Here is a 25,556-nt window from a genome sequence, read left to right as displayed (position 1 = left end):
GGGACCCCAGACCTAGAGCTGGGAGGGGCTTCAGACACCAGCCCCGTCCTCTGGCAGATAAGGGAACAGAGATGAAGTGATGTCTGCTGCCCCAACGACCCAGTCTTTTAGTTGATAAATCAGTATTGATCGGGTACCTCATCTGAACACTCACTGGGCCTAGGGAAGGGCCTGGATGCTAAAATCCTGGAGATAGCCCCCCTTATGTAAAAAAGGCAGTGGGGTGGCAGGGAAGGTGCTATGAGTTGGGAGAGGAGCTGCCCAAATTGGGGAGTGCCCAGGAGGCAAACCATGGGTCCCTGTGGGAAGCTAGAACGATAGTGATCCTTCTCTGCGTGCAGTGGTCATGGCCAGGTTCACACCTGCCCTGGGTGGGGGGACTAGCCTGTGGTCCCCCTGTCCCTTCCTCAGTCGGAGTGACCTTGGGCAGGTCATTGGCCCTGTGGGTCTCAGTTTCCTCATCTGTAAAAAGGAGGAGGGCAGGCCAGGAACCTGCTACGGTCTCTCCCTGCCTTCATTAGTGAATCTTGGAGATGCTGAGCTCATGGGGGTGGGGCTGGTGTCTCAGCTCAGCCCTGGGAACCCTCCCCTCCCTTGGGCCCCACTCCTGAGGGAGGACTCCTCCCTGCTAGTGTCTGGCCGGCCTGATAACCTGAAATGATGAACCGTACCCAGACCTGTTTCAGAATTTCATTGTATAAACTCAAGCACCCCTTTTTTTGCTCTGAGTGGCAGATGTTATTATTAATGAGTTTGTTGGCGGGCCTGATTGGGGAATGATCTCAGCTGTTTCTGTGGCTTTGCCTCTGACTTGGGGGTCCCTTCCACCAGAGACAAGCTAGAGGGCTGCTTTTTCTTGGTCCAAGGGCCCCTCCTGTGAGGAAGGGGGAGGGGGATCCAGCCCATTCCAAGGATGGACATCTGACCCTTCCACAAAGATACAGTGCTGTGTGAGCCCCACCCCCACCCCCGGGATACAGAGAGAGCTTGGTCAGACCTACAGCGGTGTAGGCTGCAGGAAGACGGGGCCCCTGTCAGCAGGGAGCCCTGTCTACCCACTCCAGGACCCCCATCATATTGTACTGATTCTGTTGCCAGAGTGGATGGCAGCCAAGGACAGGGACGGGAGGTGAGATGGAGACAAAGAATTTTGAAGATGAAACCTTCATTTCAATTTGCATTGTCTCGTCCCTTACGGTTGGGGCTGGCTGGAGAGGAGCTTTTGCTGGGAGGGTTCCCCCCCCCAGTTTTTTTGGGGGTGGGGGACATTTCTGTGTTTCCAAATTTGTCACTGCATCTGTCCCATCCCCTTCAGTGAACTTTGCTTGTCAAGGATAGGAATAATAGAAAGGGCCGGATCTCAGCCCACCTCAGAGTTCATCCCTCTAGGAGGGGACTGAACGGGTTCTGGGGGGAGCCTTAGCTGACTGACCACCCCCCCCAACTGGGACAGTCTTGACAAAAGGCATTGTCAGTCTCAGAGCCTGTAGTGTCTGTGGGCTGGCTGGCTTCTTCTCAGACCCTCCCATGGGTTTTCCATCCAGGGTGGAAGGACCCTTTGTCAAGAGTCAGGGTCGGGGATAGTTTGGGGGTGACCCAATGTTCTTCTCAGACTGATTCTTTGAAGCTCAGTTGACGCCCCCTAAAAATCTCCTTCCTGTTTGTTTGCCAGATGTGAAATTCATTTCCAACCCGCCTTCCATGATTGCTGCGGGGAGTGTGGTGGCCGCTGTCCAGGGCCTGCACTTGGGAAGCACCAACTCCTTCCTCACCTATCAGCGCCTCACCAGATTCCTGTCTCAAGTTATTAAGTGTGACCCAGTAAGTCGTGCGTCATCACCACAACCCGGCTGGACTCGGGCTGGGGGGGGGGGAAATTCTCATTTTTCGGGTGTGGGGTTAATAGGCACAGAGAGGGCAGAGGGATCTGGCCAGGGTCACAGAGACGAGATTGTGTCTGGGGAGAGCTGGAAGGACCACACAGTCAAATGGGAGAAAACAGAGGCCCAGGCAAGGGGGATCCTGGGGAAAGGCACTTATTAAGCACTGACTGTGTGCCAGGCACCGCTGAGGACATGCTCTGCCCCTCAACATGGCCCTGGTGTACTGACCAAGGCCTCAGAGGGCAAGCGTAATGAAGGCAGAGGCAGAATTAGAAACCAAGGCATAGCTCTACCTCCCTCTGAGGCCACAGGTCCCAGCCCTGTGAGAGTGAAAGGTCATCCCTTTTCGGGGCACCTTCACTTTGCCTTCTGAGGAAGCCAGCGGCCTCTGCCACCCTCAGTGAGCGTTCCCAGGGACTTCCTGTGACAAGACCAGGGCATGGCCGAAACACCGAGAGGCAGCCGTCTGCCTGGGGCTGGGGGTGGGGAGCAGGGGCACTGGATGCTGTAAGACTGTTCAGGGTCCATTGGGTTTTGACTCAGGAGTGCGGGACAGGGAGTCAGAGGGCAGATCCCCCACCCCGGGCTGGGACTCAGTTTCCTTCTCTGTATAGGCAGGGGGTTAATTCCCGGACATCCCTTCTCCATAGGAATCTGCTTCCACCAAGGATCTGAATTCATTTGGGTGCCAGGGCCCTCATAGCCCAGAGGAAACCCCAAGAGTAACAAGAATCACAAGAATAGCTGTTGGGACATGGGTGACAATGGCTGACATCCTCCTACCACCCAATGAGGGGGCGATGCTGTGCCACCATGACCCCCCCAATCCCAGGAACATAGGCCCTTATTCCAGTTCTCTGGGGTTTACAAAGCACTTTACCCACATACAGGCTGCCTGCAGTGAGACCGAGGCTTCTTCCCAGCTGTCTGGGGCTAGTGATGACCCGTCCGCTGTAGTGCCCGTGCTTGGCGTGTGGGCTGTGTGGAGCTGAGGGGGGGGCGGTGCTGGTAGTCTGCAGGGTTAGAGGATGCCTTTCATTTTACAGGCCTAGGAGGGCCTGGTGAGTTCTGCCTACCTGGTACCTGGTGAAGGCCCGTCTTTCCACTGACTTGCGATAGAAGGGGGTCCCCATCCCAGGGTGGGTCATCAGAGCCAGGAGCATCAGTCAGAAGACAGACACCCAGGCGGGTGGGCAGGCAAACAGGAAGACAGAGGTGGCGGTCTAGGGCCAGTCTGGGCTGAGCTGGTCTGGGTGACCCTCTCCTTTCCAGTGTGTCTGGAGCCCAGAGAGGTCAGAGGTAGGGTCATTGGGGGTGAGTAGCAGCTGGGGGTGGCACTCGACCCCTCTCCCCTCTGCCAGAAGGGCTCCTGGCAATTGTTTGCTGGAGCTCCCGACCCTGGGTGCCCGCCTGGAGGGCGCCGGTGACTTGAGTGGAGGCAGGGCACACCACAAGGACTGTGAGAGGGGGCAGGTCTCTCTTGCGGAGCAGCCACGCGCAGCCTCAGCGTGTTGGCAGCAGGCTGAGTTCACCACAAGAGGGGGTGTGTATCTGAGGTTGAAGTGAGAGGGAGCCTCAGAAGACCCTGGTCAGACAAGGTGGGAGCCCATGTTGGGGCAGGATCTGAGCCAGGGGGTGGTGCCTAGGCTTGGGCTGCCTCCACAGCTGCCAGCTGGGCGACCACCAAGGGCAGGTGAGCCTCAGTTTCCTCACCTGTCAAGTCGGAAGGCAGTGCCTGTGTCCACCTCCAGTGAGATCGATCAGTAGATGCTGGTTAAGTACCTACTGTGTGCCGGGCAGTCTGCTCTTTGCTGGGGGTTCCCCACTGAAGCACCAGAGGCCAAGCAGTGACATAAAGAGAGTGTGGGAGAGAACTGGGTTTGAATCCGCCTGAGGCTGAGGTGATATTAGTGGCTGTAGCCCTTCCCTTGTCGGGAGGCTCAGTTCATTTAATGCTTGCCGTGTGTGTGTGTGTGTGTGTGTGTGTGTGTGTGTGTGTGTGTGTGTGTGTGTGTGTGTGTGTGTGTGAGGCAGCTCTCCTTGACTGTCGTGACTCTCGCAAAGCCCAGCATACAGTAGGCGCTTAAGCAGTGCCATCTGCCCAGAGACTTTGAGATGCTGTTTCCATGATGAGGCATCTCTCCATTCCAAAAGCCTCAGGCATTTGGCAGGGCAACCTCCGTCACTTTTGAGGGAGGGGCGGCATCAGGGCCAACAGGCCAGCTGGTCCTCTCCAGAAGCGGTGGACCCGTTCTCAGGCCACGGTTTTGGGGAGCCCCGACGCCAGCTGGCAGGGCAGACGGGGGACGGGGACAGAGGAATGGACGGGGAGCCGGGTTCTCGAGGCCGACCTTTTCTCTCTCCCCCTCCCCTGCAGGACTGCTTGCGAGCCTGCCAGGAGCAGATCGAGGCTCTCCTAGAGTCTAGCCTTCGCCAGGCCCAGCAGCACAGCTCATCCTCGGTCCCCAAGAACATGGAGGAGGAGGGAGATCTGTCCTACACGCCCACTGACGTGCGAGACGTGAACATTTGAGGGGCCGGCCGTCTGCTGGGGGGTCGCTGAGTCTGGAGGCAAACAGAGGGCACCTGGGGAAGGAGGCGGCCGAGGCGCCGCCGTGTCAGAACCCACCCCCCACCCCGACTCCCCAACGTTAACCTTCTCCTGGACACTGTTCTACAGAAACGGGCCCCCCATTCTCCCCGATACTGTCCTCTCTCTCGCTCTCTTCCCCTCCATCCACAACTCGCAGAAACCATCCCAAAAACGGTCTCAGAAAAACAAAGAGGGAAGAAAGGAGTGGTGCGGCCTCGGGGAAGGGGCTTCGCGCCGCGCATAGATGCTTTTAAACTCTAATAATCAACTAGTTTTTATATTAACTTGTTTATGACTGTATGTTGTGAAGATAGGCGTTGACAGGAGGAGGAAGAGGATCCTTACATGGTGAAAAACCAAAAAAACAAAACAAAACAGGCCCCAAGTGCAGAAACCACAGAACGAAGCAGAAAAAGCAAACGCAGCCGTTTGTCAGTAGAAGAGGGTTAGTGTTTTTCTTCTTTTCGTAGACATAGAGCTTCTCGGGCTCTGGGAAGGGGCGTCGCGGCCCGCCCGCAGCCCTGGCACCTCTGGCCCCCGCTAGCTAATGCATGTAGTCACTTTACAGCCTGTCTGAACGGCTTAGCTCCTTAGGTGTTTCTCCTCTTGGCCCCACCAGTGGTTCAGCATCACAGAGCATTTCATTTCAGGCTAGTCTTGTTTGGGCAGGAAGGCTTGATTCCGGAGTTCTCACATGCGCGCACGCACACATACACCCCCCCCCCACCCCCATCCACGACTTGTATTCTAGAAAAGACAAAGTAGTGACATAATATATTCTATTTTTGTAATCTTATTTTTTTAGCGCTCGCTGATGGGCGTGTGGAAGGCTGGGTGCTTCTCATGTTCCTCCTTGTCACCCAACCCCTTCCGCCGCCACCTCCTCTTCTGTCCATCCGTCCGGGGGAACCCGCATTGTGCTCAAAACCATTCCATTCCAAAGCACTTTCAGTCTGTGAGGGAGAGAGAGGAAGCCACATTGGTGTGTTGCATGGGGGGTGGGGTGGGGGGAACTTCTAAAATGGAATGGTTTGGAAGTGGACGTGGGCTCAGAGGTGGACTGCCAAGTTAGCACGTTGGCTGGACGCTGGGGTCCAGCCATGGTGGTTTGAGAAGGTTGGGTTTCAGGCAAGAGAGGAAACTGGTTCACAAATTGCCAGGATGGAGCCCAGCCCTTCCCATGGCTCATCACATCTTTAGTGCCAACTGGTGTTTGTAAATTAGGGGCCTTAAAGGTTCACCTTAGACCATGTAGTTTTAAGAATAATCTCTAACCTGTTTTACAACAGAAGGTTTTTAAAGGCTAAAATATATAATTTATAGTTAAGGCTATAAAGCATATTTATTGCAGAGAAAATTCAGAAGGCCAGTATGATTTGTAAAACGATGCAATCTCCCCTTGGTTTAAAAAAAAAAAACACAAAAAAATCCCCACAATACCTTGTGCTTACCCGCGGTAGCAGTTTCAACGCAGCTTGTCAAAGACCGGTCCTTTTGAGTAAGGTTATCAGAAACAAAGCCAAACCACGCGTGGACGCGGCTCTTGGGAAGAGGGGTTTTCTGTCCCCCAGCCCTCTGTCTGGCCATTGAGAGATGGACTGGAGTGCTCACAGAGAAACTGGGGGGAGGGGGACCGGTGTCCTCGTCTTTCTTCCCTCATGTAGTGACCGAAAATTTGCACATCTGGGCGACGCATGTTGTGTTATTATTTAGGAAGTAAGTAGATGAAGGGAGGGGGTGGATGGAGGGAGGGTGGAAGGAGATGAAGATGACCTTGGAGGAGGAAGATGAAGTGGTGGGGAATTGGATGGACAGATGGATGGATGGATGGACGGACAGATGGATGGATGGATGGATGCATGGGGGAAGCTGCGGTTCGTTAAAGGGGCTGATTGTAAAAGTAACGGAAGAGGAGTGGGGATACTCCGTTTTTATTGAGCTGCTATGGATGAATTCCCAGCATGGTTTGGAAAAGGAAAAACAAAAGACAGCCAGCATTGCTTCTCTGTATCTTTGTCCTGTCGATTTGCTGCTATATATTGTGGATCAGTTTTTTTTTTTTTTTACACAATGTCAGTAACTGCCATGTCATAAGTTTTTAATTTTCTCATAGAAAATTATATTATTGACAATTTTTTTTGTAGATTTTTTTATGTGATCAATTTTTTTTTTTTTACTTAATGTGATTACTGCTCTATCCCAAAAAAGGTTCCTCTTTCACAATACCTCATGCCTTCAGTTAACCGTGTTAGAACCAGGGGTTTTCAGGTCCTGGACTCCTAGCCTCCCCTCCTCCTGCAAACCCACCCACCAGCCAACCAACCCACCCACCCACCAGCCAGCCAACCAACCCACCAGCCAACCAGCCAACCACTCATGGCGCGCTCTCCTGAATGGGGTCGGGCAAGCAGAGTTTCGAAAGTCAAGTGAAGATACAGCCAGAAACAAAGAGCCCCAGAGACTGAGTCCCAAGGGTTTCCTTCTTTGTTGTGCATGGAGAACAATGGATTCTTCGTCTGACCTGGGGTTCATTATCATAGTAGACTGTAAGCTACGTTATTAGCCACATTGCTCAATGGAAGGTGCATTAATTCTTAGGACTGTCTGTCGGGGGGGACTCGCCCTTGGCATAGGATGTCTTCTGAAACGCTACATATTTGGTGTGTTTAATCTGTTTATTATATACTAGGTTTTTGTTGTTGTTAATTATAGCATAATGCTAATTTAAGAGAAGCCTGTAGGTTTTACCATTAAGCCAGCTAACAGAGTTGTATGCTGAAGAATAATCTAGCTGTTTGTATGCTGCTAAAACCAAAACGGAATTAGAATTCATTTATTTTGAGGAGAGACACAGTGAAGATCCCTCGTGGTGTGTGGAGGGCTGGGACCTCGTCCATCCACCCTGGCCACATTTGGGGAACACTTATGCTTTACCTCAGAAACACTTCTCTGTTCGTGTGGCATCTCTGTGTCGCGGGTGGGGAGGGAGGGAGGGGCAAAGGGAGGGAGGGAGGGATTTGGGGTCTGGGGGCTCTGTGCTAAGCTCAGTGCTGGTGTATCCGGTAAGTTTCTTTCAATATTGTACGTACTAAGAGGCCAAAGGCTGATTGCGGATTCGTGTGTCCACAGAGGGGCTTTATATGTCCCATTATTTACAGATTTATAACAATCTTATAGGAAGCAGGCAAGTCAGATGTGTACGTTTTTATATTGTACTTATTGGCATCCCTGGTCTGAAATGCACATTTTCACCAACAGACCTGTAACAGACAAGTTTCCAGCAAAAAAGGAAAAAAAAAAGAAAAAAGTTTTTAAAAAATTTAAATTCTAGAAATAAACTTTGTAAAACCCAGTGACTGTGCTGTTGTTGTTGCTGATTGGTTCAGAAGCTGCTTCCGGGTTAAGAAGTCGGCTTTGCTCCAGCTTTCTTCTCATAGAGAAGGAAGGACGAGGACCACCAAGTTTCATTTTCCTCCCTGCCTGTCTCAAGGGATGAAAAAGATGGGCAGTGAGGAAGGAGGTCCGCAAGTCCTTCCTTCAGGGGCTCCCCCATGACAATGGCTTTGGAACATCAGTTTAGCAGGGAAATAAGCAACTAGCCCCTGAAGCCTCCCAATGGGTCATGGGCTGAGACCCATCATTTTTCACCTTCTCGGGGAACACAAGCTCATTTCAGGTGTGGCAAGATTTGGGGGCAGTAGAGGAGTCCAGAACAGAGTCCTTGGGAGTACAAAGATCTCCCCAGGTCTCATGTCTCCATAGAATGTGGTCCTTGGGCCGTCAGCTTAATCAAGCATCTATTGAGCACCTGGGGTGTACATCGGGAAGACAAAGACGGCCACTGTTGGGGAGATGCTGAGGATGTGGATGGGTAGATGGAGTTTCAGGCTTGGTTTTGGACCAGGCAGCCCCTGAGAAATCCAGGGCAGAGTCCATCGTGGTCAGTCGAGGGTTTGTAAATGTTGTTCACCTAAGTCTGCCTGTTTCTGCCAAACCCTCTTCAGAGACTCTTTCCAAGCATAAGCCTCACTGGGATGCAGCTGTTCTTTCAGCTGCTGCGTGTGCCTTATGGATTCTCTCTTGGCTGCCCAATGAATCCAAACTCAGCTCTCTTTAACCTAGCCATGCTGGCCCCCTAGCAACTACCTGCACAGGATGCCCCATCTCCGGACTCTGGCCATTTGCACGGGCTGTTTCCCACACCAAGAGAGCCATCCCTCCTCATTTTCCACCTCCCGGCTCCTCTGGCTTCCTTCCAGGATGCATCTAAAATCCCACCTTCTGCAAGAAGACCTTCCCAGGCTCCCTTAATTCTAGGGTCTCCCCTTCAGTGAGTATCTAGTTTATCCTGTATATAGCTTGGTGTACTCTCTGCCTCTTCAAGGCACTGATCCATGGTCGTCCTTGACTGGCGGAAGCCTACTAGTTACTCATCTGCCTGTCATCTCTCCTGTTGGATTGTATGCTCTTGGAGAACAGAGACTCATCTTTTCTCCTATTTCCAGTGCCTGGTACATAGTAGGTGCTTAATAAATGCTTCTTGGTTCCTGTGGCCTGAATGCCAATCCACACAGTCCACTGGACTAACGGAGCCGAGAGAGCCCAGCCAGGGACCCAGCTTTGCCATCCGCTCCCTTACTGGATATAGGCACCTTGTGCCCCATCTCCAAGTCTTTGTTTCTTCATCAGAACAAAGGAGACCCTTAGCTCTGTATGACTTGCCTGTCTGCCAAGAAGGCTGCGAGGATATGGTGAACTCAGACATAGCAGAGTTCAAGGGGCACTGATGAGACCTCTGCACAAATAGAAAAGATCCTTCTCTAGCCAAGGCCAGAGAGTGCCACCCCCCCAGGAGCAAGCAAACATTTGCTCCCCAAAGCACAGGACCCCCTTTCTTTCTTTTTTTTTGGTGAGGCAATTGGGGTTAAGTGACTTGCCCAGGGTCACACAGCTTGTGATTGTTAAGTGTCTGAGGCCGGATTTGAACTCAGGCCCTCCTGAATTCAGGGCCGGTGCTCTATCCACTGCACCACCTGGATGCCCCCGGACCCCCTTTCTTGCTTTCTCACCTCTCCTGGGCCCCTACTTCTGGAGAGCAATGCTTTCCTTCCAAACCTTTCCTTCTTTTCTCAGGATTTCAAGGAGGCCCTCAGCCCAGCTCTGGGAGGGCCCTGGACAAGGCTCTGAGCCCCCCCACACACACACACACACCTGTACAATGAGGGGGTTGGACTCAGGCTCTAAGGGCTCCTCTCCCTCCCCTCCCCCCAGATTAGATTCACAGTGGAGACAGCTCACTGAGCCCTACCCTCTCACTTTGCAGACATCTGTTCAATCGTTTTTGTTGACTGTGAGGACTGGGGCCCAGAGAAAGGGTCACAGCCCCCCAACATCCTTGGGGCTGTGGATGGGGCCCACAAGCATGGCCAGGGAGTCCCGTCCTCCTCTGTAACCAGCAGCCTGTGACACAAGGAGATACCAGCCTCGTCCATGTTCTCAGCAGCACAGCCTAATGGTCCCCTTGTCTACACATGTGCTATTGCATGCAGAGTTCCGTGAGCCCCTCCCACCCTCAGCACCAAAATAAGGTGACAGGTTTCCCATGGGCTGCGCTTTGTTGCTTCCTTCCTCTCTGATAGGCCTGGCACCTGGGACTAGAGGGATTGTTCCTGGGCCCGGGAAGCCTCGCCATATCTTGATGCCAGGGAGCTAAGCATCACCCAATGAGATGCTGTCTCCAACTCACCTCTGAGAATGAGGTGCACAGCCATGTGCCCAGAGATGAAAAGTCAGGACTGCAGAGAAGGCAGCACAGTGCCCTGGAGAAGCATCAGTGCTGGAGGAGCTGGGTTCAAATCCTGCCTCTGGCCTCTGTTTTCTCACCTGTAAAGTGGGGAGGCTAGACAAAATGATCTCCCAGCTGCTTTTGCTGCCTCCAATCAAAGCATTAAGGAGGCACACTGGGGAGCCAGGGCATGGTGCATGTCTGACAGGCATGCGGCGTCTCCAATGATGGACAGAGGTGGGCCTGGGAAGACAGGATGAGCCACAAGGAAGCAAACATGCCGTCATTTGCAGAGAGGAAAGGGCCTGGAACTGGGGGGAGGTGGGGAGGGCAGGAAGGGCTTCAGGGACAAGGGGGCCGGGCTGGGCCGGGCTTTGAAGGAAGCAAGAGAGGCAGAGAGGAGGGAGGAGGGAAGGGGAAACAGCCCCCTAGGTAGAGATCTACACGTGGGAGATGGGCCACGGCCCACGAGGGGCAGCTGGCAGACTGAACCATTGTTTGATAGAGTGGGGGGAGATGGGACCAGAGACGTGGGGAGCCGGGTGGGGCTTTAAGATTCGGGATGAGGAGAAGCAATGGGAACACCCCTCCAGCAAAGGCTGGGAGGGGCCTTGGCAGTCCCCAGATACTGACTGCGGGTGAGGGGCCTCAGTGGTCATTGGTGGCAGAGCAGGGATTGGACCCCACAGCCGGCACTGCTCACCTGCACACACATAACTCAGCCGTGGGTGGGAGGGACAAAGGCCACGTCCCCATGGAGCAAGGCCGAGCCTCAGTCACGTGTGAGTCCTGACCCATCCACACCATCCCCAGCCATCTCTGCACAAACCCATGGAAATGGGGGCAGCCTCTCAGGTACTGAAGTTTGGAGAGAGGGGTGTGTGTGTGTATACATGTGCACACTGTGTGCACAAGTCTGTGAGTGCAAGCACATGTGCCTGAACGCATGCCTGTTTGTGCTTGCATGCGCATTGTGCCTATGCATGTGTGTGCATGCATGTGCATATTCAGAGCGATGCATGCCTTGTGTGCAGTCCATGTGTGTACAGGTACATGTGTGTGCGCATGTGTGCACGCCTGTGTGTGTATTCATGTGCATGTCACTCAGTGGGAGAACAATATCAGGGTGTGTTTTAAGCTCCTGCCGCTGCAGGCTGGTCAGGCCTGGGTCACACAGAATGCAGCATTTTGTCATCCCAGGAATGTCTTTGATCCGTAGTTTATACAGGGGGGAAAACAAAGCCATGACGCTCTAATCCGTTCCCACAGTCCCCTCACCGAGAGCTGGGCAAACACTGGATCATGGCAAGGCGGCTCATTTCCCGACAAGAACCTCAAGGACAAATCGAGGACAGGCCCAGGCTGAGGCAGGGTCCCATTTGGGAGGCCCGGCCCAGGGCGGGGGCTGGGGCACTTAGAGAGGAGACCAAGTCCTTCTCTATTCTAGAAAGGAAACCCTTTTATCTCATGGGACAGAGAGGAGAAAGCCAAGGGTGCCTGGTGCTCGTGAGGCCCGAAGAGGCTGGCCCAGCCTCCCCCAGCCCAGCTCAGCACCTGTCAGCTCCTTACTGTCCCAGTTTGGCCAGGGATGCAGAGGTAGAGAGTGTGTGCACAGGAACCCTCACTGCCTCGGGACTCACTCACTTAAAGAGCTACATGAATGTTGGATGTTATTATGTAACGAAGTCCCCGAGCCTCCATTCCCTCATCTGGAGGATGGAGCTGAGACTGCAGTGAGACCTCTCAGGGGTGCTGGAGCCATGTGCTCTGTCAACATCACTATGAAAATGAGACTCACCCTTCCTGGTGTTGGTACCAACAAGGAGCTCCCGGTCATGGTTTGGGAAGATGGGCCCACTATCCCTTTCTAAAGAGTTTGCTGTCAAGGGGCCAAGATGATTACTACAAATAACATTCATTTGTAAAGCACAGTAATGGCAAGTCAGTGATTGTTTGTTTGTCTAAGTGAAAAGCCAGGTGCACACAGGAAGCCTCGTGAGAGAGAGGGCCAATCGGGCCGAGGAAACAAGGCCGAAGTGGGCCCAGGTGGGCTCCCCAGCTTCCTTCCTGGCATTGGGAACCGGGTCCCACCTGGGCAGGGGCCCCATCTCTGAGGCTCGCTGCTCTCCTGACACGGCTCTACTCAGGTGGCTCCCTCCCCCCCAGGCCCCACCTTCCTTCCCCTTCTAGGAATCTTCTGGAAGCACGTCCACAAGAGCTGAGGTAAAGCTCACAGGGGCTCCAGGCTGGCGTTCACTGTCTTGGGGCCCCCCCACCCAGCTCCAGGGCTCCCACCTGGGGGGAGGGGCGGGGGCTCTGGCACATCTCCTCTGGATCCTCAGCACTGTCCCATTATAATGTGCTGCCTTTAGACAACCCACAGTGATCTGGGCTGGGGTAGGACCCCGGGCACAGCAGGCAGTGACTGGAGGAAGACCATGCAGAGGCCCAAGGAGGGAGCTTGTTCACATGGTATTTACTTAAGGCCAGGGTGCTGATCTCTGGGGCTGGAGGACCACACTGTGATGAGCAGAGGCTCGGGGCAGTAAGGGCTGACGTTCTGGTGATCAGTGCCAGAGAAGAGCGGGCACAACCTTCAGACCTCGCCACAGCCCACATGCCTCTGGCTCTTTGCAGAGGGATCCACGACTTGTCCTACTTGTTGTGATAAATGATCTTGGTTCTGTGACTCACGCTTTCCCAAATGCAAGATTGCTGCTCCCCTCGGACACTCCAACACTTGATTTATTATTGGAGAGTTTGGAAGCCGTCGTTTGGGAAGGAAGGAAGCAACCCCTGAGAGGCTGACGTCCAGGCCCCCTGAACCGCACTGCCTCAGAGTAGATGAAAAGCACCCTTCTAGTCACAGACACTGCGCAGTGGAGCAGAAGCCCGTGGGGCAGCACCAGCTGTGTGCCCAGACCCCAGGCCAGTCACTGCACCTTTATGAGCCCATTCTCCTCACCTCTCAGAGATGATAACAGCCTCCCTGAGAGGACCCACATGAAAGCGTTGTCCACAGCCACCGGCACAGCCCTCCTCTTTGTCCCCGGCCATCCAAGTGGCCTTCCTCCCTCCGGCTGAGGGGCACACTGACGGCGTAGACGCCTGCCAAGCCTTCCTAGCACTTCCCGTCACACAGGACTCCTTGTACTGGCTGCCCTGAGTCCGCCAGAGGTTTGACTTCAGTAAATTCTGGCTGAGCCCAACATAAGCTGCCTTCTGTCCATTGATATTCCCAACATTCAGATGGAGGTGAAAGTCGTCTTCAATCGTTGAAGTCATTTCAGGCAGTGGCTGCCCATGTTTTCAGTCAATGGACGTTTTCAGTGGAGCAGAAGTCCCCACTGAGGGGGTTATGGGTGGCTCTGAGCTGGCCATCCGGGCTACCCTTTGCCCACACAAGGACCTCTCCATATCTCCGGCCAGTGAAGATCTGCCACGGACCATTAACAGATTCTACCCATTTGGCAGCCCAGCCATCCCACACTCCCCACAAACCCACCCCAAAGCCTGGAACAGCTCTGGAAAGAGAGGGCTAATGAGGGCATCTCCTGACCAGGGAACTAGACCCCATGGATCCAGAGTGTGGATGTTTGTAGAAGGGGGTCAATCTGGATCTCCTCGCATGTGGCTCCCAACCCTCAGCCTCCATCACTCATGTTCCAAACATCCACCACGTGATGCTACCCACAGGCCCCACACAGACCCTCCTGGTCCCCAGGCAGCCATTGGAGCATTAACAAGTCAGGGAAAGTCTCTTCTTTTCTTTTCTTTTTGGCATGTTATTACTGCCAGGTTTTGGTTTGGGGCTCTGGCACCTCTTTCTCAATAATACTTTTGGGGGAGTTCTAGCACTCAACATTTTCTCCTTTCTCTGTAAGCAAGAGATAAGACTTTTCCTGAACTTCTCTCTGGTATACAGTGGTGGTCTCTGGTCGCCTCAATTTCCTCATCTATAAAATGGGGATCAAGAATAGGGTTGTGAGGGTAAAATGAGATAATAATTGTAAAATGCTTAGCACAAGGCCTGGTGTGTGTGTGTGTGTATGTATGTATATATATATATATATATATATATATATATATATATAGTAAGTGCTATAAAACTGTCAGTTATTCTATAAGTGAGATTCTCTTTTATCTCTTTTATTCTGAACTTTGACTATCTCATTTTCTTTCTTTTGATTACAAGTTCTGAAAATTTCAGACAAACTGCCTGTTATGCCAAGGTGGGATTGCTTTGCTGAGGCACTTCTTTGAGTCATTGGCTAGCGCTCTGGCCTTGGAGTCAGCACAGGCCTGGTGCCAAGTCCAGGGTCAGCCCTCTGCAAGCTGTGAGGCTGTTTGCCCACAGGTAAAATTGCTGTAATGATATCCACCGAACTTAGGTGGGTGTTAAAGGTAACTGGGCATTGGAAGGGCTATAGGTAGGCCAGTAACGAGTTTCCTTGGTTTCCATCGCATTTGGGACAGTGGTCTTGCACAGATTATTATATTCATTCTGAAGCACAGACCAGCCTAAGCCTGAAGCTGACTGCTAGTGGCCCCCAAGCTGCTGAGCTAACCTGTGCTGACGCCAAATGAAAGGACACTCTCCTTGGGCAAGATCACAGTCAGTTACCCTCAGCTGTCGCTGGGAAAACTCAGGAAGACTGTTACCATCCAGGAATCCCAGTGGCCATAGTGAGGGAGCACAATTAGCAAACCTGTGACCCTGGCAATAACAACAGTGTAGCTATAGCTCCTGAAGGTGTGCTAAGGGCTTTGGGTTGTTTCATCTGACCCTCACAATAACCCTGGGAGGGAGGCGCTGTCAGGATCCCCATTTTACAGATGAGGAAACTAAGGCAAGGTGAAGTGACTTGTCTAGGGTCACACGCAGCTAGTAAGTGTCTGAGGCTGGATTTGAACCTGGGTCTCCTGGAGTTCCAACCTCACAGGGACATTGGGGGGCTCCTGTGAGCTAAGATGTAAAACAAACATGTTTAGTTTGCATCGTATAACATGGACAAAGGGAAGAGGGTCAGCCCCCATTCTCTTGGGCTGGGCCAGACAATTGAAGCTGGCATCCCACCCGGGGACATCTGGGGTCCTATCTGTACGGAGCAAGTTAGGGAATTTTAAAAAGAGTAGCTTGACTTCGTGTCAACAAATAAAGTGTGGTTCTGTCTGCTTTAGACAGTCTTCTTTTCAATAGGGAGTCAGGACAACAAGCGTTTTCTGAGCACCTACTGTGTGCTGTGCCAGGCACTTGGCTGAGAGCCAGGGATGCAAGGAAAGGAGGCAGCTGGCCCAGGCCGCACGGAGCTCCCAGTCTAATGGAGAGAAAGCCGCATTTATGTGAAAGGTTCTCTGTTCTTCCAAACTAGTAATGCGGCATTGTAGGGAGAGATTTGCTGTCCATGGAGAGAAGCAAGCATCTAGACAAAGCGAGTTATGCTTTCCTCCTGCCCATTAGTTACATCGACCTGGACAAACACACATCTCCCTTCTCTTCCAACCACCTGGAGAAACAATCCAAAAACTTCATGTTAAGGCATCTTCTAGAAAGAAAACAGACCAGTGGCGCAGTGTTCCATTTCATGTTCTTGGGGTAGGGAGGACCAATGGAATTATCCCGCTGCAGAGCCACAGAAAATGGCTTAGCTTTTTACGGACATATATATACTGACATGTGATAGTGTAGAAAAAAATGGTGAAAGTTGATATTATTTCAAAATTTCTCAACAGCCGCATGCTTGGGAAGTGGCATTCCACATTTGGTAAGGCCCGTATTTAATTGTGGAGGCCACAGAACAAAAGGCACTGACACGACGTCAGACTGTACGCAGCTAAAGTTTCAAACTCCCTGATGGGTTAAGTCAACATAGTCTCTTTGGGGGGCTTAGCTCACGTCCCATTAAAAGCACATTTCCCCCCCTTCTCCGGTGCTTTGGAAGATTTCCATGCAATCACATTTATTGCTAACATACTTCTCTGGTAATTTGGCATGCATTAACAGGCTTCACCAAAAGAAACCACAGCCTTGGCTGGAGAAGAACAAATCTCGTGGGCCCAAGATACCCTCACTGAAAAGCTATGGGTGGTGTCGGTTTCATAGGACAGTCCTGTTCAGGATGCCGTCATGGGCGCAGTCACCATGTCTGATCCCTGTCTCACATGACCAGGCTGTGACCAAGTCCTTCTGGTTCTTTCTTTCCCCATCTATCTCCTCCTACCCACTGCCCACATTACTCCTCACCCAAGGCCTCTGAGCCAGTGTCTGCATTGTCAAAGCTAACTGCTGGATCCATTTCCCTGAAACCCAGATTCAGCTTGGCCCTCGCTTCCCTGACCCCAGCCCCTGCCAGTGGCACCCATGAGGAGCCTCGTTCCTGGCCCAAACATCCTGTCCTGCCCCTGACCCCTGATCCCTATGCCACTGACCACAAAAAGCCCTGAATTGTTAGGTGTCTATACATGCATGTGTATACATGGGTGTGTGTATGGACGTGTCTCTGTGTTGTCCTTTCGGCTGGACTGGGCTGGGCCTCATTTGGCTTTTGCATCACCCAAAGGTGACCTCCAGGGCTCAATACATCTCCGAATGCTGAGCCTCTGCCATCCCACCATGCTTCCCAAACCTTTGGGCAGTTCAATGAGAGCAGTTGGGTGGTTCAGTGGGTAGAGCACTGGACCTGGAACAGCAAGACTTGAGTTCAAATCCTGTCTCAGACCCTTCTAGCTTCCTGATCTCCAAAATGGGGATGATATTGGCCCCTCCTCCCAAGGTTATTGTGAAGATCAGATACTTATAAAGTGTTTTGTACACTTTAAAGCAATACATAAATGCTATTACTATTATTCTCCTGTCCTCACCAGGCATAGAAATAAATGAGGCTAATAAATCTTCCTTCTTTTTTTTGTTTTGTTTTTTGTTTTTGTTTTTGTTTTTTGCGGGGCAATGGGGGTTAAGTGACTTGCCCAGGGTCACACAGCTAGTAAGTGTCAAGTGTATGAGGCCAGATTTGAACTCAGGTTCTCCTGAATCCAGGGCCGGTGCTTAATCCACTGCACCACCTAGTTGCCCCCATAAATCTTCCTTCTTGACAGAATTTTAACAGTTGGAATAAGCGAGGCTTCATTCCGTGACCCAGGCCAGACAAAGCCTTGGAAAGCTTCTCACGCCTTCTCCTTAGGCTCACTTTGGAAAATGCAAAGCCTGTGACTCTGGCTAATTCAAGTCTCCTCTAGGAGAGCAAATGTGATTCCATGCAGGTGACTGTATGCTCTGGCTGCTGCAGACCATGGGCTCTTGGTCAAACTCTTGTTTGTGTGATGATTTTTACACTTGAAACCAATATCATTGGCCTCCTTTGAAATACCATGAATACTATATGCATTTAAAAACATGGTTCACTGTTGCCAAAGGGGTCCGTGGCATAAAATATTTTTAAAAATACCTTTCTAGAAGACAGATGTCAAAGTCTTGGGACACAGTGTTTTTGACACGATCACTGATCGAACCAGCCTCCGTCGGAATGCAGGTTCATTCTTAAGAGTTGCCATTTCCATGAGACACCCACTAGGAGGCACCCACCCCGTGGTCCCAGGAGACTGAAGCAGATCGTGGCCATGGCTCCGCACCCCAGGCCTTCCCTTCTCTGTCTGCCCAGTCTGCCATAGGTGGGACTGTCGATGCCGGTTGCCCATTCCCAGGTTGAATCCCCTGCTACAGGCAGGGCTCAGATTTAGGCTAAAAACAGCTGATTGGGGCCCTTAGCCACAGACCAAAATTCCAGGAGTCTCCCTCCCAGCCATGCTGCGGAATCAGGACAAGATAAAATCCTTTACACTCAGGAGCCTGTGGAGCTGAATAAGGTTGTGAAGGCACCTTACAGGCACCCCCAAACAATTCCCTAACAAGCTGGCTCTTCTTCCAAAGGCTGCGGGAGCTGGATTCCAAGGGGACCCAGTGCAGGGAAAGCGGCTCATGGTTTTCTCCAGGGCTCAAAGTTGCCAGACATTTTTGGGGGGAGCTCACACTTTCCCAAGCTCTAACATTGATGTGGAGAGCCCCAGGCACCCCAAGTTATCCTGGGAAAGGAAAAACACCAACACCCCTAATCTGGAAGTTCTACTGAAAACTGACCTGACCCGCTTCCTAGTGTCCTTCAGCCAGCCCCTGCGACCCACCTGCTCAGGGTTCCGTCCTCTTCATCTTCCTTCCTACTCTCTCTTTTGATTTTTTATTTTTTGGGGAGGGGGCGGGGCAATGAGGTTTAAGTGACTTGCCCAGGGTCACACAGCTAGTAAGTGTCAAGTATCTGAGGCCGGATTTGAACTCAGGTCCTCCTGAATCCAGGGCCACTGCTTTATCCACTGTGCCACCTAGCTGCCCCCTTTCTACTCTCTCTTGAATGGGCTGGGCCTGATGTCTTGACATCACCCCTCCTACTGTTTTGCCACCACTTAAATCCCAGTCAAATAGACAGACAGGCACAGAAGGGAATCTAACCCCAATTCAGCAATGTTATTGCTGGAGCCATCAAAGCAGTGACAGGCAAATCTCTCGCGCATAAGACTCTCCTTCCAAATCCCCTTGCCCAAATTCTGAAGGGTTCTCTTTGTTTCAGAGCCTGCCTTCAGGAACAGGGGGCCTCAGGACATTACATGTTAGTGTGGCCTGAGCAGATGGGGATGAAAAAGTGGGGCGTTAGCACAGGCTTCTCTAGGAAACGGCAACCTGGGTGATTGGGGGAAGCCTCCGAGCCAGGCTGAATTCTGACCTGACCTGTGCCTCAGAGGCCCAGAAGGAATCTTGGCCATGCCTAGGGCTCCCAGCTTTAATGTTCTTTCTGTGATTTCTTCCTTGCTGGGTGGGAAGACACTTTTTTAAGTCATGGACCCAGAAACAGCAGGGACCTCAGAGGCTTAGAGTCCACCCCGCACCTAGATGGGATTGGCCCCCTCCCATCCACTCACACACACACACATACCCAGGGCCTCTGAGGTAAGAACATTCCACTTTCAGTCAGGCTATTTGTCAGGAAGGACTTCTGCTTTGGGCAGAATGTGCGAGAGGAGTCACTCTCGGTGACCCCTGCTCCAAAAGGCCGTGTTTTCATATTCAGCATCTAAGAATTCATAAGGCCTGGGGCCTGTGATCTCTCTAGTACAGGGGAACTCTGGAGGAGGAAATCTCTGTGGTCAGTGCACCGAGCCTGAGCCATAAATGGGCCTTGAACCCAGGTCACTCCCGTCCGGACTCCACTGCTCACTCTCCAGCTATGCCACGGTCTACTACTACAGCAGAGCTCCCCAAACAGCAGCCACTGTTATGGGTTTGATTGGCCAGCAAGCCTCAGCTATTTTCTATTAGAAACAAATAAAAAATGCATTTAAAAAAAAACAACGAAAACCAATCCTGTAGGTAAAAATTCATTTATCTTTGACTTGGAAAAAAGGGCATTTTTTCTGAAGCAAGAGGTGTTAACAATGAAGGCGTCAGCAACGGCTGCTGCTGTGCTACAATGTCTGCTAACGCACACGCTTGGGATTCTTAGCTGTGGGGACCATGTCAAGTACTTTGCCAGGCCTAGGACACAGACACCTTCGGCCCAGGCCCTGACCTCAAGGGGCCTGCAGTCTAATGGGGAGGGATCGGGACACAAGCAGACAAACTCTTCCAGCATAAGGGGGGCTGAGCGGCAAGGGCTTGCCTACCACCCCCAGGGCTGTAAGCAATGTTGAATGGAGCAGGGCCTGGAGCCTTCTATGCCAAATTCAATGAGAAACCCAAAGTTGGTACAGTCTGCCTGAAGTGGAGAACAAGTGACCAAAGCTAGTCTGCATAGGGAGGTAGGCACCAGATGATAGAGGGCCTTGAATGTCAGCATCACAAGAGCAATTCACCACAGTGTTGAACTGACTGAGTGACTGACCACAGCAGTCCCTGGGGATCAGGGTGGAGGAAAGCCTGGGGAGCGGGGCATGGATGATCAGGAGTCGAGGTGAGAAGAGGTGAGGCCCATACAGTATGTATAAGAGGTTTAATGAGATCAACCCCATGCACCAGAAAACAAAACCCCTTCATCCTGTGCAGGCATGGTGTCCATTTGAGCCAAATGAGAGGGAAGAGGCTAGTGATACCACTCGACAGGTGGCCAGTGACCTCAGTGGGTGGATACAACACTGGCAAGAAAGACGCCCTCCCGGGGCAAGAGGAGCCACACAACTCACTCAAGAAACTCGAGTCCCACTAATCAGAGAAGCAAAGCCTGCTGGGACTGAAGGAGGCCTGGGAGAGAACCTGGTGCACCTCTCTATTCTATAGAAAATGGAGGCTCTGAGAAGGGGAGGGTCGTGTCCAAAGTCACCAGTGCCCAGATCACCACCACAAGGGGCTGAACCCAGAGAATCATACACACATTTCACAGGCCCACTTTTTTTTTTTTTTTTTGGTGAGGCAATTGGGGTTAAATGACTTGCCCAGGGTCACACAGCTAGTAAGTGTTAAGTGTCTGAGTCCGGATTTGAACTCAGGTCCTCCTGACTCCAGGGTCGGTGCTCCATCCACTGCGCCCCCTAGCTGCCCCCTCATAGGCCCACTTTTGATCGACGTTTTCTCATCTTTGACCCTCATCAAAGGAGTGACTAGTTTAATTTAAGGGAAAACAAGGACTGGATACAGGGAATTTCCCAGGATGACCTGCACCGGGTGATTTTCCTTTCAGCGGCCAATATGAAGCTGCCACGCTGGCAAAGGGAGAAGGTTCCTGTCATGATCCAGAGGGAAGGAGCAGAATCCCCTGTTCTGTGCTGTGACAATGATGGAGATTCTCAGCTTATTTCCATCTTTCTTCTCAGATCCTTTTACTGTTTCTCTGGAAGTCAAGTCTGGGGGAGGAGGGTATGGGGCAACCATCACTGTATGGGTGGTCCCCCCATTTCTCCCCTTGCAGAGGATGGCAGAAGCCGAGACTTCTCCAATAAGCTCAGCCCTGGTTTCCATGCAGGCCAAGGTGCAAACACATCCCTGACAAACGCTGGGCCAGCGGCGGCAGAAAACCCGAAGGGAGGCCTTTTCAGAGCACTTCAGGACAATGAGCACCCAGTCATTGTCTGGCCTTTAATCTCATTTTTAAACAGGTAACATACAGACAGCTGTTCTTTGAACACTTCTGTCCTCCCATCCTGCTCAAAATGAAAGTGTGGAGCCTCCAGGGCTGACTCTGAAGTCGGGCTGAACACTTAGCAAAGAGCAAACCTGGAACACCAAACACAAAGGCAAATGGGGCATTTTCCTCTGTCCCTCTGCCCTGTTACGGAGGGTTAAACAACCTCTCCCACTTGTCCCCTGGCAGAAGCCCCCCCCCCCATGAGGCAGTGGCCCCCTGCAGGGAGCCTGCATGTCCATCCCTCCCCAGCTGTTTGCTACAAAGTCACACCTGGATTCTGACAGAACGGACCTGTTTAAACTTCCCTCTGATTTTGTCCAAATCTTCATGAAGCTGGGCATAAGTGGGGTCAGCATACGGGAATTTCTGCATCATTCCTAGGAGGGAGTCCAGCATCTTCCTCTTCTTACTACAAAGTAGGTGAATAAGGGCATTAGGGCCTTCCACCCACATCTGTCACATCCACAGCAGTTACTTGAAGGGCCCCCCCCACCCCCAAGCTCCCCCTCCCCAGAGCAGGTGACTAGGCTGGAGGGTGGGGCAGGCCCCATCTCTGGCCATCCATGGTCACACTGGCCAAGGTTCAGCCTCCCGCTTTCCTGGCTTTGATTGATCTCCCAGGACCATGGGAGGCCTCAGAACGCAGCGGCAGAAGGGTCTTTGAACGGATCCTATGGCTTCTGTCCTGGGCCAGGCAGGAGGCAGCCCCTAGACCAGGAGTCCTTGGGATTATGGAGCGGTCCCCGGAGAACCAGCCGCTCCCCACGGGGCAGGGTCTGGCCTCCTTGGGGAGAGGCCCAGAGATCACCAAGCCTCTACGTGACTGTGGGATCGGTCCAGGGGAGAAGGACCGGCCTCCTCCCGACGACGATGAATCCCAACGCCGGAGACAGTCAGGAAAGTCGCTTCTCCAAACGCCGCAACGTTCCTCGGGAAAAGGGAAGAACTACCGCGGACACCAGGGGCCGGGGGCCAGGCCGAGCCTCCCACGGGAGGCAAACAGGGCCCAGGGCCATGGTTCTCCCCTTGTCGCGGGTGATCCACCCCGCGAGCCCCGCCTCCCACAGCGTCCCCGGCCGTCGGGGCAGGACCCTCGCGATCCTGCACCAGCTCCACGGCCTGGCGGCCCACGGGGCCCACGGGGCCCACGGCGGCCTCGGCTCTCCTGCTCCCGTGTTCTTCCCAGGACATCCCGCGTGTTTGGGCCCGGGGTTTCGTCACAGGCGAGCGCAGAAACCGAACCCTGCGGCAGGAACCCCCCAAAGGGCAGGAAGGGGAGAAGTCGGGGCGCCCCCCAGTTGGGACCCGGGAGTCAGCGACAGAGGGGAATGAGGCCCGGTCCCCCCCCACCTGTCCCTCTCGGTCGCCGGCTCCGGGAGCAGCCGCTGCCATGTCAGGGCGAAGCCTCGGTAGCAGCCGATCTGGCGGGGGGAGAACCGGCGTGGGGCGTGGGCCCGGGGTGGGGGGGTGGGGGGGAGAGAGGCCTCGGATCCGGGGCTAAGCCTACGGCCAGTCTGCAGGGCGGCCCCCTCCCCCCCGCAGCTCCGCCCTGCCCCGCCCCGGCTCCGCCCTCAGCACCGCCCCTCCCCTCACAGCTCCGCCCTGCCCCGCCCCGGCTCCGCCCTCAGCACCGCCCCTCCCCTCACAGCTCCGCCTCGCCCCCAGCTCCGCCCTCAGCTCCGCCCCTCCCCTAACAGCTCCGCCCTGCCCCGCCCCGGCTCCGCCCTCAGCACCGCCCCTCCCCTCACAGCTCCGCCCCGCCCCCAGCTCCGCCCCGCCCCCCACCCCCGGGGTCCCCAGGCTCACCTCGGAGCCCACGCAGGCGCCCCGCGAGGCTCCGCAGCACCTTCCCTCCGCCAGCCCCAGGCAGCTGCCCTCGGCGAAGCCGTCCCGAAAGCCCTCGCCTCGATACCTGGGCCAGGGGGACAGGGCCGGCCTCAGGGGAGGCCGCCCCCCCCCCCCGCCCTTCTTCGGGCACCTCCCGTCCTCACCCGTGACATCCCGGAGATGGGGGACAGCATGGGGGGGCCGGCCTGCCCCCAACCACCCCCCCATCCTGGTGGGAGGGGCCCCGGGGGCCTGAGGGTAAACACGGGGTCCTCGGACCCCCCCATCTCCACTTGGTGTCTCCTCCCCGTCCCCGTCCCCCCCCCCGCTCCAGGCCTCAGTTTCCTCAGCTGTAAACAGGCCTCGGGGTTCGCTCGGGTCCCTCCAGCTCCAGGACTGAGGGATGCTGAGACAACCCCCCCCGGAGGTCAAGGAGCAGGGGGATAAACTGAGGCACGGCTTCCCCCCCTCCCCCACAGGGTCCGGACGCGTACCCACCTCTCCTCCGCCATCACGATGGTGTCAAACAGGTCCGGAGGCCCCTCCATGGCTCCGCTCGGTTCTGACCCACTAGTGATTGCCGGTTCCCCCCCCCTCAGGCCGCGTCGGCCGCGCACAGGCCTCTGGGACAGTAACTACGGCGAGCCGGAGGGCCGGAGCCCGCGGCGCATGCTCAGTAGCCAGGGGCGCGCTTTCTCTCTCTCTCTCTCTCTCTCTCTCTCTCTCTCTCTCTCTCTCTCTCTCTCTCGCTTGCTCTCGCGCGCGCGCGCTCGCGCTCCCCCCCCCAACTCCCCTTTCCTGCAATGGAACCTTCCAAGGGGGTCTTAGAGCGAGGCCTGCCCGGCCGCAACCACTGTACATGGGGGGGGGTGATGTAAGAGGAGGAATCCCTCTCCTGGCTGCGTAAATTCGCGGCACTAAATCCGTACCTGTGGAAGGGGGGGGGGGGGAGGGCGTGGCGCGAAAGTAAAGCCCCCCAGCGAGCGCGCACGACTTTGTCTTAAACTTGAGGAGCGGAGGCGGGGAGGTTGGAGGCGGAAAAGAGGAAGCCAAGCCACGGCTGCTGCCGCGTCTCCTGCCTGATTCCCCACTTACAAAACAGGAGGACGAGCACCAGCCCAGGATTCAGGAGGACCTGAGTTCAAATGCGACCTCAGACACTTGACACTTACTAGCTGTGTGATCCTGGGCAAGTCACGTAACCCTCATTGCCCCGCAACAAAACAAAACAAAACAGAACACGAAAGGATGGACTAGATCCAGCGGCCCCAGAAGGGGGTGGGGAACCCTAGGGATTATCCCGTCCCATCCCCTCCCCCATTTCACAGATGGGAAAACCGAGGTCCGGAGCGGGTGAGGTCACACACACACACACACACACACACACACCCCTCCTCCCTGCCAGGGCAGGATAACGGGCGGCGCTGGCTTTGAAGTGGGGGTCCCCGAGTACAGACCCCTGCTCTGACCCTCGAGTTCGGCTCCATCTCTTCTTCCCGGCAGTAAAATGAGGCTGTCGGAACCGATCTCGGGGTCTCTGCTGGATCTTGCGCTCTTGACCCACTTGCCGTTTCACGCGTGGGCCACTGGGGGGCCCTCGAGGCCCGTGGAGATTTTACACGGGCTTGTCATTGTATCCCAATGAACTCACCTGCCAGCCGAAAAGATCCTGGGCTTTAAGACGGGGCTCAGTTCTGGGGGTCCTGGACCCCTCGGGCGGGCAGCCCCGCAGAGCTCGTGGGCCCTCCGGCGGAAGGTTCCGAAGTGGATAAAACAACATGCGGCATTCACGGAAGAGAATTCTGTTCACACTGGAGATAAAATCCTCTTTTAACAAACAAACAAACAAACCAGGCGAGGATCCAGGGCTCCCTAGCCTAGCCCCATTACCTCTTTTTAAAAATTAAAAAAAATTAATTAACTTATTTATCCATTCATTCATTCATTCATTTAGAATTTGCCCCCACCTTACATGTCAAAACAAATTGTAACATTGATTTTTAAAACTGTGTTCCAAATTCTCTTCCTTCCACCCTATCCTCGCTTAAGAACTCAAGCCATTCAATATGTTATACATGTGCAATTGTGCAAAACATAGCAGACAAAAAACTTTAGAAAAAGGAACTAACAACGACAGAATATACTTCCATCTGTATTCAGATACCATCAGTTCTTTCTCTGGAGATGGATTGCATTTTTCATAAGTCCTTCAGAGTTGTCTTGCATTGCTGAAAATAACCAAGTTATTCACAGCAGATCATCTTACAGTATTGCTGTTATTTTGTATGCAGTGCATTTCACTTTGC

The 25,556-nt window shown here is 53.6% G+C and overlaps 2 protein-coding genes across 2 annotated transcripts in view; one reads left to right on the top strand and one right to left on the bottom strand.

The window, feature by feature from the left end:
- Positions 1 to 4,760, top strand: part of CCND1 (cyclin D1) — an 11,824-nt gene extending 7,064 nt beyond the window's left edge. The window contains exons 4-5 of the mRNA XM_043971258.1: positions 1,673 to 1,821; positions 4,261 to 4,760. Of these exons, the coding sequence (XP_043827193.1) occupies positions 1,673 to 1,821; positions 4,261 to 4,416 (305 nt within the window). The 3' untranslated portion in view covers positions 4,417 to 4,760. The remainder of the gene's footprint in view (positions 1 to 1,672; positions 1,822 to 4,260) is intronic.
- Positions 4,761 to 21,327: 16,567 nt separating this feature from the next.
- On the bottom strand, positions 21,328 to 23,960 carry LTO1 (LTO1 maturation factor of ABCE1). The gene is made up of 5 exons (XM_043972004.1): positions 23,749 to 23,960; positions 23,230 to 23,335; positions 22,774 to 22,844; positions 21,715 to 21,832; positions 21,328 to 21,512 (listed from the first exon to the last, which is right to left on the bottom strand). Exons 1-5 carry the CDS (start codon positions 23,796 to 23,798, stop codon positions 21,444 to 21,446), a joined length of 414 nt encoding a protein of 137 aa, XP_043827939.1. The 5' UTR covers positions 23,799 to 23,960; the 3' UTR covers positions 21,328 to 21,443.
- Positions 23,961 to 25,556: the final 1,596 nt, after the last annotated feature.

This window comes from Dromiciops gliroides, chromosome 6 (genome assembly GCF_019393635.1).
Source record: "Dromiciops gliroides isolate mDroGli1 chromosome 6, mDroGli1.pri, whole genome shotgun sequence".
NCBI classification, from domain to species: domain Eukaryota; kingdom Metazoa; phylum Chordata; class Mammalia; order Microbiotheria; family Microbiotheriidae; genus Dromiciops; species Dromiciops gliroides.
Note: the sequence above shows the minus strand (reverse complement) of the source record. Positions and strands in the feature narration are given on the sequence as shown.

Excerpts from the sequence above, each read along its gene's own strand:
- LTO1 (XM_043972004.1), bottom strand. The coding sequence starts at position 23,798 with ATGGAGGGGCCTCCGGACCTGTTTGACACCATCGTGATGGCGGAGGAG. Across the intron at positions 22,845-23,229 it reads GCGCCTGCGTGGGCTCCGAG|ATCGGCTGCTACCGAGGCTT; the intron begins GTGAGCCTGGGG and ends TCCCCCCGCCAG. Across the intron at positions 21,833-22,773 it reads CCGGCGACCGAGAGGGACAG|TAAGAAGAGGAAGATGCTGG; the intron begins GTGGGGGGGGAC and ends CCTACTTTGTAG.